At 41.0% G+C, this 15,066-nt stretch overlaps 1 protein-coding gene across 9 annotated transcripts in view; it reads left to right on the top strand.

The window, feature by feature from the left end:
* The window catches only part of NFIA (nuclear factor I A), a gene marked incomplete at its 3' end in the record, with an annotated part of 358,370 nt that overhangs the window by 321,177 nt on the left and 22,127 nt on the right, over positions 1–15,066 (top strand). For 4 of the 9 annotated variants that reach the window (XM_080801173.1, XM_080801174.1, XM_080801170.1 and 1 more), the window contains one exon: positions 5,713–5,804. The exons of 4 other annotated variants lie outside the window; for them this stretch is intronic. In XM_080801173.1, coding sequence (XP_080657299.1) covers positions 5,713–5,804 — 92 coding nt within the window. Of the gene's footprint in view, positions 1–5,712; positions 5,868–15,066 lie in introns of those variants that run through there. One more of the 9 variants, XM_080801169.1, reaches the window with a different exon arrangement.

The raw sequence follows: 15,066 nt of genomic DNA, 5'->3' as shown, positions 1-15,066 counted from the left end.
GGCTTTTTGGTTTGGTTTTGTTGTTGTTGTTTTTTTTTTTAATAACGTGATAGTGCAGTTAAGAAAAGATTCTAGAAACTATTTCAGTTAGGTATTTAATCATCTCACTATTCCAAGTTTGCAACTGAATGCTTTTTTATGCACTTTTCCTTCACTGTCAGGTGTCACTGATAAACATTTAATAAAGTTGCAACTTGAACACACAGAGATCTGTTCAAGTCTGCATTCCTGAACTTGCTTGGATTACCTCTGTCCAATAACTGGCACATTCCTGGGCAGGTGGTAGAATCACAGTAAGTCTATTTGGAATTAAACTAAATTTTCGACTAGGTATTTTTTAGAAGGGAAATCCCCACGTGTGAATACGCCTGAGTTTCTGAAAACGAGGGGGGAACCTGTAGTCTTCATGTTGATATTAAAGATATGAAGGGAACGGTTTAGAACGTGAGTGAGGAAGTCTTAGTTGTCTTAGAGGTGTTTGGAATGGAAATTCGGTATCTTTGTTTATTTTATAAATTACTTCTTTTTCTTAAAAGAAAAATAATTTCAATAGACTTTTCCCCCTTCGTTTTCAAACATTCAGGTCTCTGACTCAACATTTTGCCTTCCCGTGCTGTGTGACAAAACATAATTTGCGGTGTCCTGTCTTTTCTCCCTGTGCTCTGTGATTGATGCCTCCGCTTCCGGCCTCCCCGCCTTTGCTCCTGCTGCTTCCTTTGTGACCCCCGTTCCCTCCGAACCTGCCGGCCAGCGCATCTTTTACAGCACTGTCGCAAAAGCCACCCCATCCTCATTTCCTCTGTGCAGCTTTTCCTGCTTCCTTGCCAGATATCCCTTTTCTGTCCGTTAATATCCCGTGGATTCTTATTTATAAATGTCACCTTTAAGCACCCATATTTTCATTTTTCTACACCCATCTTCCATCATTAGATGCTAGCATTTCTAGGATGGCTGTGTGTCTTGCCTCACCTTTGAATCTCCCATCGTGCTCAGCCCGGAGCCTGGCACGGAACAAGCGTTCCTGAGAGAGACAGACAGAAGGAGTGAGAGAATGAATATGAATCTATTAAATACATGGAAATACCTCTCTTTGATGCACTCGAGAGGTTAGACTCGATAGAGTCCAAGGGAATGAAGAAAGGGATGTTCAGTCTTCGTGCATCTGGAGTCTGACGAAACAGAATACATCGATCTCTTCAAACTTCCTGTCAGCGCGTAGGTCAGGCTGCCCCGGTTCAGGGGACTTCATGGCTTCCTGTGTGTGAAAGTAAATGCAGAACCTCAAAGGTCATCAGGTCTCACATTTTCTTTTCTGCCAAGGTGCCTCGCTGTGTCACTGACCCCTAGCCAGGATAGAGGATGGCCATCGCTCTCCTCAGGCAGTTGAGCTGCACTGGGAACCAGCCCCTCAGCCTCCCTGAGGGCACTGTGAGTCCCAGAGGGGCGTCATCCAAAAGGCAGCTCTCCCTTCATACTCCCCACAAAAACATCCGTCTGAATGTTCTCCCTTTCCTCCCCTTTGGTGATTACATATATTTTAGTGGTTACTACATTTGAACTAGATCTTGAATCTGTCTGCCTACTTTTAATTTTCTAGTTTGTCAGATGTGGGTGATTTTAATGAGACGGTTTTCAGCTTAAAGAAGCATCAACTGATATTGTACACATATTTTAATATCTTAATATCTTTTTTCTTCAGTTACATCTTTTTCCTTAAACAAGGAACGCTCCGAGCATTCTGTTCGAAACAGTGTGACCACCTTGTTAACACCATGGTCAGATTTGATTTTATAGGTGAGGGCTATTACAGACTCAAAATGAATTTATAGGAAAATATCATGATTCCTTTATCCAGACACATCCCTTATTCCTTCCTTTCAAGAAAAAGAAACAAAACAAAACATGACACCTTGGGGACAACAAAAGTGGAAATTCTGTTTGGATTGCAGGAGGTCGGTTACATGTATTTCTGAAGGCAAAAAAAAGTCTGGGTTCTCCCGGGGGACACCTACCTGCATAGTGGTAAAGAGCAGACATAATAGGTGATCTCTGCCACTGTCCCTATCCACTCCCTCATGCTCCCCCGAGAGTCCCCACTAGAGATAGATTCCAGCATTGTCAGAGGCCCTTTAAAAGTCTTGCTTATAAAGCAAGAACTGTTCTTGAACCATCCTCCCAACTGATCATACTGGGGCAGGACTTACACAGTCTAAGTAAAGGATTTTATGATTAGCCATGCATATGGTAAGTGGGTAACACAGGAGAATGGGATTTTCTGGATATGGGATCAAATTCCAATCTGGGATTTTCATAGTTATCACTGTCGCTAAGGCCAGACTAAGATTATGGGATAATGGGAAGACATACAAGTAGAAAGAGGAAAAATATCAGATTAGTACAAATAAAATGGTGGAAGCTTCTAATAGTTCTAATAGTTCATCCATAACATTAGGAAAATAGTCAACGGTGGTATTGCTCATGTAGGTAAGATACCTGCTTTAAAAAAAAAAAAAAAAAGAAAGAAAATGTTTCACAGATGCAGCGAATAATCAATAATTTGATTTCTAATAGTCGTGTTTGCCATGAGGACTTTTACAGTGAGATTATATAAGCAAAATGATTTCCCTGTTGACTTTATCAGAAAAATCATCTAATGCCCCTGAATCTCCCCCTCCAGAATCCTCAAAAAAATGCCTATAATGATCTTCCCAGAAAATTATTTTCTGGATTTCATGATTTCCTGAAGCTTTTCCTGCGGCATTTGATTATTGCTGCTGTAAATAATGCCAGAATTATAATTAAGAAAGATATGAATGTGATATAATAGCATAGTAAATACAGTTGTATATAATTAATTACCACATTGCCCCCTTTACTTGATTTTATATTCATGTTGAAAGCTCTTAACTGTGCATGTATAATTGATTCGCTATGGTATATGTGGTTATTTTAATAAAAAGTTGCAGTTGAGGTTTTTGTTCAACAGTATAACTCCCTTATTCCACTTTTTCTTTGGGAAAATCAAATTTAACTAATGTCACATCATTTCTAGAACTACATCCTGTTATAGGTGAACACTGTGCCTATTGTAACTACCATAATGGAAGATGAGTCAGACTTTCTTTCTTCCTTCCCTTGTTTTCCCTGTGTCCTTGAATTTTCCCAGAAGCTACATTTCTATCAAGTAAATTTCCCCAGGTACCATTTCTTCCATTTGATAACTTGGGTATTCAAGAGATTCCCAGGTTTTTGTAGTTTTAGTATCCCTTTTTTCTTTTATCTTTCTCTTTCTCTCTTTTTTAAATGCTAACATACTCTCTCACTGTTGCCCTTGTTTTAAAAACCAGACTAAACTTTGAAGCAGTTTCAGGAGCCTATGAAAGCATGAAAGGCCTCCTGGGATATTTTGAAATCAAGAAGGCAAAGTTTGTCTCGTGCCCAAGAAAGGCAAAATATCCAGATGTTAGCCTCATAGCAGTTTTGGGTGACTACATGATTTGTACGCTACACCTTTCCAATGGCAAAATTTAGGTCTGCTAAACAATAGAGAACAGAACATACTACAGATCTTCTCAGGCTTAGTAAACTTGCTATGGTCAATGGAGAACTGTCTTCACACAGAAAGAAAACAAACGAACAACAACAACAAAAAAATGCCATGATCCCTAGGCTCACTCAGCATGCATGTTTCTGATGTCCCCAGTATGGTAAAAACATCATAGGAAATCCTCTGTGTGTCTGTGATGATCAGTGCAGCCCGAAGCACACAGTTCCACCAGGACCCACATTTCAGCATCTGTCATCCATCACTTAGTCTTAGTACCTTAGCATACTCTTCATGCCTTTTTCTGTTCCTTCTGACATACCTACCTATTCCCAAGTGAAAGAACACTCTTCCCACCTAACCACTGAGAGATTTGACAGATTATTTCATCTACTAGCTTCCTCCTTATCTTTCCCACATCCTCTTTGTGCCCTAGGAGCAGGTAAATTCACTACCGGGTAATTATAGTCCATCATTTTTAATACCTAACTTTCTATGGAGACTTCTTAAACCATATTAAACTAAAGCAATAGGCTGACTAGAGCAATTAACAAAGAGTATTTTACTGAATTTTTAAAAATTTATGTTTCTCCCATACCAGTGAGTGAGAGGCATGTACAGAATGTGTTTGTGCAGAGGTATTTCTCAAATCTGTTCAGCTTAGTCTAACATAGAATGGAGTGGGGAGGAAATCAGTAGATTCACGTAGCTAGACCATACATTACATCTGCATTTTTATATAGACATTTATATATGCATTGTTTTATATAAAACTATTCCCGGACAGATCCTTCTAAAACAAACACTATGACAAAACTTTCTTATTAATAGATGTCAGAGGATCCCCACGTTCATCCTCTGTTCCATGCTGGTTTAACACAGCCACACCACATGACCATCACAGATCTGTGTGGATGACTTAGCTCTTACCAAAGATGACCAGCAGGACTTGGGCGAGACTGGTAGAAATTTTATCTCTAGATGTGCTCAACAAAGGAAACAAGAAGTCTGAGCAGTTTTCTGTAAGACAGAAAATCAAAGACAAACAGATGATGCCAAAAAGGAAAACAAAGAAATCTGGCAAAGGAATTTGGTATTATTCCCTTAGTTATCTGTGTTTTTAAAAATTGCAAATCCTTTTCATCTTTTAGATGGCTTGTGTCTAAGGTTAATCAAAAAAAAAAAAAAAATGGGCCTTTTGCAAGTGTTGTTAAACTTGAAAGTAAGCAAGAGTCTACCTGAAAGTTCTGGTACAAAGAAGGAATATGAATAAATATTGGGAGTTTGTGGTAAAGAGGTGAATTGCAGGTCACCAAAAGACCAAATACACATTTGGATGTAAAGCCAATGAAACAGCAAAGCCACCGAGTTTTTTTCTCACTGGAGTGAAGCTCTCAAATGTAAATATAAAAACCGAAACTATAAAAACCAACAACCAAACTTTCATGAACTGTGAAAGGATGGCAAACTGAACTGTGATTTTAGTGTGGTACTTTGGTTTTCATGGGTTCTTGATAGTTTGTGCCTTAACAGAAATGTTCTAGGATGGGAGGACTACAGGTGTTAATATTTTAAGCACATCTGGTGCTTCATAGAGATTCTAGATACTTTCCCGAAGCCTATAAAGACAGCTGGTTCTCAATGGTTTTCCACCTCCTTTCTGGAGAAGCCATTAATTCCTTCTCTAAAGACTCCTCTTTGATATTTAGCTGTAGAGGTGCAGGAATATCTCGTGATTTTTGGAAATGCCATAGTGTGAAAAGCAAGGTTATAAAATGAACTGCTCTCCTCCCCTTCCTACCTCATTTCTTTCTCCCTTGTGCTCTAAGGACTAGGATATCTCTTTCTGGCCCCAGAGCTCATGTTTTACTCCAAAAGTATACTTTGCAAATGTCCTGCATGTTCTAATTTGTATGCTGGAAGGAGAAAAGAACTCATCTGAGACCCAATTTGACATCGTTTTATTCCAACAGTCTTTAGAACCCAACACCCCTTCCCTTTTATGACTGTCTAAAATGCCCTCGCTAGCCGGATCCCTTTGCTAGCTCCAGTGTTTGCACATTTCCTTGTTAATCAGCTGCGTAGGCTCGGAGACTGTGTGTTTTGGTGTTGTTTGTGTGTGCAATCTCGTGCTGCTTCCTGAACGCATGTGTCCCTTCCCTTCACAGCCTACTCGACACCCAGCACCTCCCCCGCAAACCGATTCGTCAGTGTTGGACCACGGGATCCAAGCTTTGTAAATATCCCTCAACAGACACAGGTGGGCCGCTCTCATCTTTTCTGTATGTGGTGCAGCTTGTTTTATTCGCCAGGTGCATTGTAACTTGTCTTTTGGCACAACAGGCTGCATTTCCCAGCCCCTGTTCGGTCCCCTTTCCTCCCAACCCCAACCTTCCCGGCCCTTCAGCCACGTTTCCCTGTGTCCTCAGAAATCGTGGAAAAATGCTGTCTGAGATTTTTGTGTCTCCTATTGAGGGGGTAGAGGAGGAAGGCTTCTGTGCCAGAACTGCTTTTGCTTTGGCAAGAAAGGTTTCCCAGGGCTAGATAGTGTGTTTCCTCATCTGGGAATTCATGTCTCTCCACTTGCAACCAGACAGAAGTCCACCCCTGCCTGGAAAAGTCAGCTCGGGCTGCCCATGAAATCAGAGTGCATCCTGGGAATGGGGAACCAGCCCCTCTTCTGTTTTCATTATTGGGTCCCCAGGAACCTGAAAGAAAGGGAAAGAAAGGGTTCGTGAGTCCTATTAAGTTGCTGGGTTGGCACAGAAATAGGTGGTATTTGTCACTGGGTACGCTGGCCACGAGGGAGCAAGGGGCAGAGGGGCGGGAGGGGATGTATGTGAATATAATGTCATACATTGAGATAGGCGATTGAGAAAAGGTGATTCTCCTGCTCCTCTAGAGCTTGTTTCTCGGTGGACAGTTGCGTTTTGTGCTCATATCGGTCAAAGAGAAGAAATCTCTTTTCAAGGTTTTGAAATGGCTACTGTTAGACACAGTGACAGACTTTTGGAGTTCAAAGGTAGCGGCTGTGGTGATGTTCAGAAGTTTGCGAAATGGAATTAGATTCAAGTTTTGAGAGGAACGACTCACTGATTTCCTAATTAGACGGTAACCATATACCATCATAATCAACATAAAGAGAGTATTTGCTTTGTGAGGTTCTCAGCATGTGGTTTGAAAATAAATTCTCTGAGATATTTTGTGCATATGCCCGGGTGTGTATTCTCCAGATGCCGAATTGGTAATACTCGTCTTTGTTTATAAGAGTAGGACCAGATGCTTATCAACAGGATAGATTTGCCTTCCTGGGTCCATTGGCTCTCTCTCAGTAAAGGATTTTAGTTTATTGCTGTGTCGACAGCGCAGGTGAAACTGCGCTGCTTCTGAAACCTTCCCTTACGGGGAAGCAGGGTCACGGAAAGTACAGCCTGGGAGGAGGCAGCTGGGAGGAGAAGGGGATAAAGAAGGGAGGGCAGAAGGTTAACTCTTGAGTTTCCCACTTCTGCTGTTTCTCCTGAAACTGGCGTGTCCGTGGCTTCTGGGATGAACATCTATTCAGGACCTCCTGTAAAATTGTTCCAGTGTATTGCTTATGTTCCCATACCTCCAAATGCTTAACTGGTGAGTTTGAAGTTGAATAATTACCTCAAAGGCATGGTCATTTCATGTTGTACTTTCGGCGCATGTGTTCAAGTTCAGTGGGAAGGGAGAACTGGGGGACAGTGTCTCTATGTTGAATGATTGCTTTTCTCAAAGCCCCAGTGTGGTCAGGTTACTTTGTGAAGAACCTCAAAAATGCAGCTTGGAAATGTCCTGTTTGTCTTTTACATTGTATTTTTTTTTTATGTAATCTGTGATTCACAGCACTGAAATGGTACCCCATGTTCCTTTCAATTTGTTTCTCTATAATGAAAACGTGTTCTATTCCAAAATGGCTTTGTTTCACAAATGCCTTATTTAACCCAGAAACTGAGTCTTCATGATGTTGACCACAAAAATTCAATTCTTGAAAATCCAGATTTTCCACGCATCTGGATGAATGATGTCATTTAGACCCAATTTTGTCATCTGGAACTGAATTTTTTTGGTTTCTGTTAAATATTTGGCATCATAGGGACAACAACAGCTTTAATGTTTCTTATCACAGTGACACCTGCCACATTTGTCTTGAACAAAGCCATCCACAATTGTCTTGGGAGAAACTGTGCTAATGGAATTGTCATTAAAACAAAACAAAACAAAACAAAACAAAAATATATATATCCTGAGATAAAAATTATGTGCTCAAAATATCTTAGTTTTAAGGTGTATATATTAACTCTTTTCTTAAAAAAAGGAACTACTTTCTGGAACCATTTAAAGTGTTAGACATATATAGATATAGATAAAAATGGTCATATACTTAAAAAATAATCTCCTTTTTGAGAAGACCTTAGTTCAGAAGAGGTTTTCTCCCCCACAGGAATTGTCTAAGACTTAATTTAAGCATGGCCTGCAGATTAATAATTTTCTAAGCAAGCTTGCATTTATTCTATATTGATACTTTTGTTACTAAAGCATGAAATTTGTATTAATTGGGAGGACAACATTTGCTTTCTACCTTTAGAGAAATAAAAATTGAAGTCACCCAAGCAGATACTTGAGCTTTACAAATGCAGAAGAAGTAACCTGCACAAAAATCCATAAACAAATGCAAAGTAAAATGGTGTCCCTTTCTCCAAAAGCCCAGTTCCCAGTGGAAATCTGTTCAAATGCCTAAGTATCAACCCCTGGGAGACAGATTAGACATTGTCTCTATTTTTTCTAACAGATAGAATTTGAACTACTGCATAGACTTTTTAATATCACAAGACTTTACTTTCTACAAAGTATTCTTTAATGATATATAGCTTCTATTCATTGAGCACAGTTCTATGTACCGAGTACCTAAAGTGCATTACCCAACTAATCTTTTCAGGCACCCAATAAGGTAGATCTAATTATCTCCACTTTGTAGATGTAGAAACTGAGACCTAAAGAGATTGTTCATTTTCCCATGACCATAAGCAGTGAGACATGGAGCAAGAATTTGTACCTAGTTCGCCTGACTCCGAGGCATACATTCTCTAACCACTGTGCTGCACAGCCCCATGAGCTGGTGAACACAGCAGGTATTCAAACCTGCAGGTATTCAAACCCTGACTGATGATGCTCAGCTCTCAGCTGTACTACTGGGCTACTCCCTGCTTTTAAATCGGAGAATGCAGGGGGGCTACCTGTGTGGCTCAGTGGTTTAAAGCCTCTGCCTTCGGCTCCGGTCATGATCCCAGAGTCCTGGGATCGAGCCCCGCATCGGGCTCTCTGCTTGGCGGGGAGTCTGCTTCCTCCTCTGTCTCTCTATGCCTGCCTCTCTGCCTGCTTGTGATCTCTATCTGTCAAATAAGTAAATAAATAATATTTTTTTTAAAAAGTCAGAGACTGCATTAAAATCTAATCCTTGGTTACACTCGGGAGAATTGAAAGCAAGGTCTTAAAGAGATATTGGTACATCCGTATTCTTAGCAGCACTATTCACAATAACCAGAAGGTGGAAGTAGCCCAGATCTCCATTAACAGGCAAATGGCATAAACCAAATGTGGCCTACACATGTTACTGCAATATATAGTACATATTATTTGGCCTTAAAAATGAGGGAAATTTCGCAGTATGCTACGTGGGTGAACCTTGAAGATCTGATGCTAAGTCAAACAGGCCAGTCACAAAAGGACACCTACTGTATGAGTCCACTCTCATGAGGTCCCTGGAGATTCATAGAGAGGAAAAGGAGAATGGTAGTTGCCTGGCGGCGGGAAGGGGGCAGGAGGTGAGGGGTATGGCGGGTGGGGATGGCAGAATGGAGACTCATTGTTTCATGGGTATGGAGTTTCAGTTTTGCAAGATGGAAAGAGTTCTGGAGATGCTTGATGTAGTGGTAGTTGCAAAACAGTGTGGCTGTTCCAAAGTCCCTTAAAAATGGTTAAGATGGTACATTTTATGCTATGTGAATTTCACCACAACTTTTAAAATGTAATCATTAGATAAACTCTAATGGCCCTTTCCCCTCGTAAGAGCATAAAATTCTGTAAAACAGACAGGACAAGTAGACAGTTTATCAACAAAATCCACTGTGAGTGTGTGCTGACCTCTCCGAAAATACTGTTTCTCATGCCCTCCCCATAGAAGGTAGTCAGACTATATTGCTTGAAGCTAAATGATTCATAAGGAAGTTTAAAAATAATGACTTTTTCTTATTACAGTCATGATACATGTTAATTGGGGGAAAATACAGATGGGAGAAATAATAAAAATCACTTGTAGTCCTACTGTTAACATTTCCATATAAATCCATCCAGACTGTTGCTGCACATACAAGTGTACTGCAAAAATGAGATCATATTATATACACTGTTGGATAACCTGCTGTTTCTTCCCTTTAACAATATATTACGGCCTTCTTTCCATGTAAATTGGAAAAATTGAATATTGGCTTTTATTGCACCAATTCATCATCTGTAATGATTGGTAGGGAAAGATAACGTGGATAATTGAAAGCCATTTTTTTCTCCTCCTTCCCTTCCAGTCTGGTTTTTTTCTCCAGAGAGTTCCTCCCTTCACTCAGACAGAATTGCCTTCTTTTTAGCCTTGCCCTGAGCTAGCTTTCTTTCCAAGCTAGCCTTGCGATTGCATTGTATATTTCACCCCAGCTTTGACTGTGCTTGAACATTCCTGCCCAGTTATTTGTCCTGTTTTTCTGCCTTGTTTGTCTGCTCTCTCTGCTATTGTCATCATTTGCCTCCTGTCTCTCTGCGTCCTCCATTTTGTAACTCACCATTGAAATGGGGGGTGACCACCTCCCTGTAGCTTGCAGAACACCTGTGTGTTTTGAGAAACCATGATCTCCTGGCCCCACCCCGAATCTCTTCTTTTTCAGATTTGTCCCAGGATGGTTGATATTAACATATAGAGAAGTCTCTGGGGCATAGAGTGTGTACTTCACTTTGGACACTATTAATGTCCCCTGCACACCCACTGAATGATATAATATAATAGAGGACATGCTATCATCTCAAATAGCAGAAAGCCAATGGCCATTTCAATTGCATCCCATAATTTAATCTGATCCTAGAAAACAAGAGCCATTAAGAGGAGGCATTTATTTAGAGAAAAAAAGTTAATATTTCATCACCAGGTAATAAATAGAAATACCAATTCCCACACAGAAGGACTGAGCAAAGAACTCATTTTGATTCAGGTACTAGTTTAATCAGAATGTTCAAATAAAATGCTTAACCTGCAGAACTCCAATGAGAACTAATTCTTTAAAATGAAAAATGAGTGCAAACAATATTAAAAATAGGCATTTCTTCCCTGCCACCCAAATCTATCACTGTTCTGCATCAACAGAATTGTGGTATCTGAAATGCTATTTAAAACCAAATTACCATTTCGGTTATTAGAAGAATCGCTTGGCATGGCATGGGCCTGATTTGTTGACAAAAAGGCACGGGTGCTGTAACCTTTGCTTAATAAATCATTTAGCTGCCTGACTTGTGAGCAGTGTGACTGCCTTTGCTTCATGAAATTCACACACGTATGCACAAGCCACACACTTCTCGCAATGCCGAAAATCGGCTGATCTGGAGAGGTCCCTGCATGGCTAAATTAGAGACATATGCCCCATTGTCTGCCTTTGGTGGGGATGCACAGGAATGTGGGGAGGTGGCGGATATGGGAGGCATTTCAGTCTGTTGTCATTCTGTGTCACTCCTGAAGCTCAGCTTGAGAAACCAAAGCATAGGCAATCTACGAAACTCTTCATAAATTTCTTTCTTCGCTTACTCATCGTTTCTTAAAGTATTGCCAACACCTACAGAATGAGGAGTAACAATTCCCAAGTTGTTCAAAGATTAGTAGAGGACACTGATGTAACAAGTCATAATAATAGTAATGACAACAACAACATTAATAATGCGGGGTGATACCAGTTACAATAAGGGATTTGCCTAAGAGGCTTTGAGACCACAGAGTTGGGTAAAAGAACCTTCCAAAGAATGGAAGGCGCAGAAAGACTAAACCGTTTTCTGTCCATGTCTAACTCTGGTCTGATGATGTGGTTCTGATTCTCATGTCATTTACCTTTTTTCTTCCTAGCTTTAATTTCCGCCCACTTATCCGTGAGCTGGTAAATAAGGTTTTATTGAGCCCAGCCTAAGAAGAGTTGACATTTTTGTTGGGTTCTATCTTCTCGGGACCGAGCAGATAAAATTAGAATCCTTTCCTGCTGCAGTCATGTCAGCTGGTAGCTCCCTCACCCCTCATTTCCAAGAAACTCCCCCTCTTGTGTAACATCCTCACCCTCAGCACCAAGCTTACCTGAGATCACACTCCAATGAGCAGAAGCCATCACCCGCCTCTTCCCCACCCTCCCCTGTGCTGCCTGCCTGGAGGAAGTTAGATACCCACAGAAGTTCAGGGAACCAGCTAGAGAATTGCAAAGGCAACAAACTGAGATTTCCTTAAATGAAAAAGGAAAAAAAAAAAAAAAAAAGATTAACCTCCCCCTCTAGTTAGAATTGCATTTGAGCATTTCGGTTACAAGCCCACACAATGACAGGTAAATTTTCATCTCCTCCTGACTTTGGAAATAGTAGCAAATCTTATGGGTCAAATTGATACTCTGCCTGCTTTGCTACAGTACTCAGAGTCCTCTGAGGCTGGTGCTATTATCCCCATTTTACAGGTGAGGAAACGGAACTTTCAGAAGAATACATCATCCCAAGCAAAAGAGGTAGCCAGGATTTGAACCAGTTTGTCTCTCAAATTTCTTTTTCCCAAATGGCAACTGCATGCTTAGTTAGTGTTAGTGAAATGTTAATGACCATTTTCTCTTTAAGATGGTCTAGGGTTGACTCATGCTCTTACATCAAGGAATCAGAAGCCTAGAAATTGGGTCCCGTGGGATAGGTCTGATGTTGTGTTTGGTCCTTCTGAAGACCTGCCCCAGTTTCCGATTAGTTCATGCGTCTGTAAAATAAGACTGAGCTCATTCTCTCATCCTGCCTGGGAAAAAGGACCTTTACTAATGATGTTAGTCGGCATCTGTGAGAACAGCTAGCCTCTGCCCAGAGACCAGATAGCAGAGCAGCTGGGATTGTGGGCTTCCTTTTCAGATCTTGGGTGGAGCTTTATTCCATCACTTAGAAACATGTATGTGTTCCTTTCCTTTCCTTTTCTTTTTTCTTGGTGTTTCAATTTTTCTTGTTTGCCTTATTAACTGTAGAATAGTCATTATATCATCTCTTGTGGATGTTTTAAGTCTTAAATTCTACTGGTATAAAGAAAGTAAATGCTTGGCTCCAACTAAACATTCAACAAATGATAGCTTTTATTGTTCAGTTGATAATTAAACTCTTATATTTAAATAGTAGTTTCTGGATTGCAAAGTATTTTCTCACTTGATCTTAAGAGCAACCCACTGAGGTAGGCAGAACCATTATTAGTGTTATCCCCATTATACAGATTTAAAAACTGAGGTTTGAAGAGAAAACATGACTTCCCTGGAAACACCTAGCCAGGGATCCATAGAGCCAGAACACAAACCCACTTCTGATTCCCAAGCCCTGGCTCCCTTCAATGTGCCCCGTTAGGCAAGGTCTTAGGTGAACCTTTCAGCACATCCTTTTGTGCTGCTATGTGGATATGGCCAGAACCTACCTGCCAAACTCTGGATCTCAAACAATCATCTAGCAAATTAGGACAACCCCTCCCCTAAAGATTATAACCCCATAGAACCTTCCATTGAGCATCTGACCAAAAGGTACCTTCAAAGCCTGATTGATTGGGCACATCTATTCCTCTGCACACCATTTCTCCTATTCAGCTCAATTGTGCCCCAAGGAAGAAGAGACTCCCCAAGAGGAAACCATCTCTGAGTGTCATAAGGACTGGCAGCAAATGCATATACCTCCCCGACTAGACCCTGAAGGGACAGGCAGTGCCTGGTCATTTTTTTCGTTTGCTCTCACCTTCAGTCCTAGGTGTTGTGTAGTGAGCAACACCTCACCAGGATGAGTTACTTATGCAGTGTGCTTCCCCTCCCTCTGTACTACTGTGGACTAGAGTGAATCCCCCCAGCCTCCCATCTCCCGTACCAACCTGTACATTCTCTTCTGGTACACTTGATAGCTGCCTCACTGATAGGTTATGAGACACTATTAAGATATACTTTTCAATAATCAGACCCCTCATCTTTCAGTTTTTAATTCAGCAGCACATTTTAGATGTCTTCAGCTACAAACTTCACTTCTGGGCAAAGCGAGAGCATCAGCTCTAGGGACTGGTCTCTTTTACCACTCTCAGTTTTGTTTTGTTTTTTTTTTTAAGTGGGATTTTATTTATTTATCTATTTGAGAGAGCAAGAGGAGAGTTGCAGGGGAGATGGAGAAGCAGACTCCCAGCTGATAATGGAGCCTGCCACGAGGCTTGATTCCAGCACCCTGAGATCACAACCTGAGCTGAAGGCAGATGCTTAACTGACTGAGCCACCCAGGTGCCCTCTCCCTCCGTTCTGATACTTCTGTAACCCTATTACCTTTAAGTCACATGTTTTAGTTTGGTTTTAGCCATTCTGTTTGTTTGGTTTTTGCCTTGCTCTAAAAAGATTTGGGGAAGCTTCTTAGTTAAAGCAAATGGATGATTAGTGAAAGAATGAGGTGCCTACTTGGGATTTGACACACAGTAGGTGCTCCATAATCCTGTCTCCTTCCTCACTTGCCACTTCTCAGTATTAAAATGAGATCAGTGGCCAGGGACAAGGGGAAGATAAGAGGGAGCTTGCACCTGAAATTTTAGATCTTATGGAAGAAGGATTAAAAAAAAAATCTGGTATCCATTTAATTAGCCTTTGGGACTGTGGGAAAAAGGAGGCTGATAATGAAGTGGGAAGAAAGCTTGGAAACAGAAGGTGAGAATTTGTGTAGAGAACTAAGAGGAGTGAGGTCAGAGTTTGATGACAGCCGTGCAATGAAGCCAGAAAACCCCAGCATTAATTGCAGAATTGCTGTCAAAATTTCCAGTCCTAGGATGGATCTTGATAATGATGCTTCTGATCAGCGGATGTTCCAGGATACTAAGGAAAATATATTTGGTACTCACGGCCTGATTTCTTTGGGGGGAAACAAGGAAAAAGTCATGAATTAAAGAGTAAGACCTATTTTCACATCGTAGCTGTGCCTTTCATCAGAGTGATCTTGGTTGTTACCCTTTAAAATTCAGTCCCTTCATCTATGAAATGAAGGCCACAATACCATCTACCTGATAGAAGAGAACCAATTAAGTGTGACTTAAGCCAATCAGGGTTCTTTTCCTCTCATGAAATCTGCGTGGTTGTTGGCCATGTCTCATCTGCTATGTGATGCTGGCAGGAACCCATGCTCTTGCAGACGATCCGCTCTGCCACCATCAGCACCTTGTCTCTTCATCCTCATGCTTGGTGCCTCTG

Source organism: Martes martes (assembly GCF_963455335.1).
Source record: "Martes martes genome assembly, chromosome: 4".
Taxonomy (NCBI): Eukaryota; Metazoa; Chordata; class Mammalia; order Carnivora; family Mustelidae; genus Martes; species Martes martes.
The sequence above is the reverse complement of the archived record's forward strand: the minus strand, read 5'-3'. Positions and strand labels throughout refer to the sequence as shown.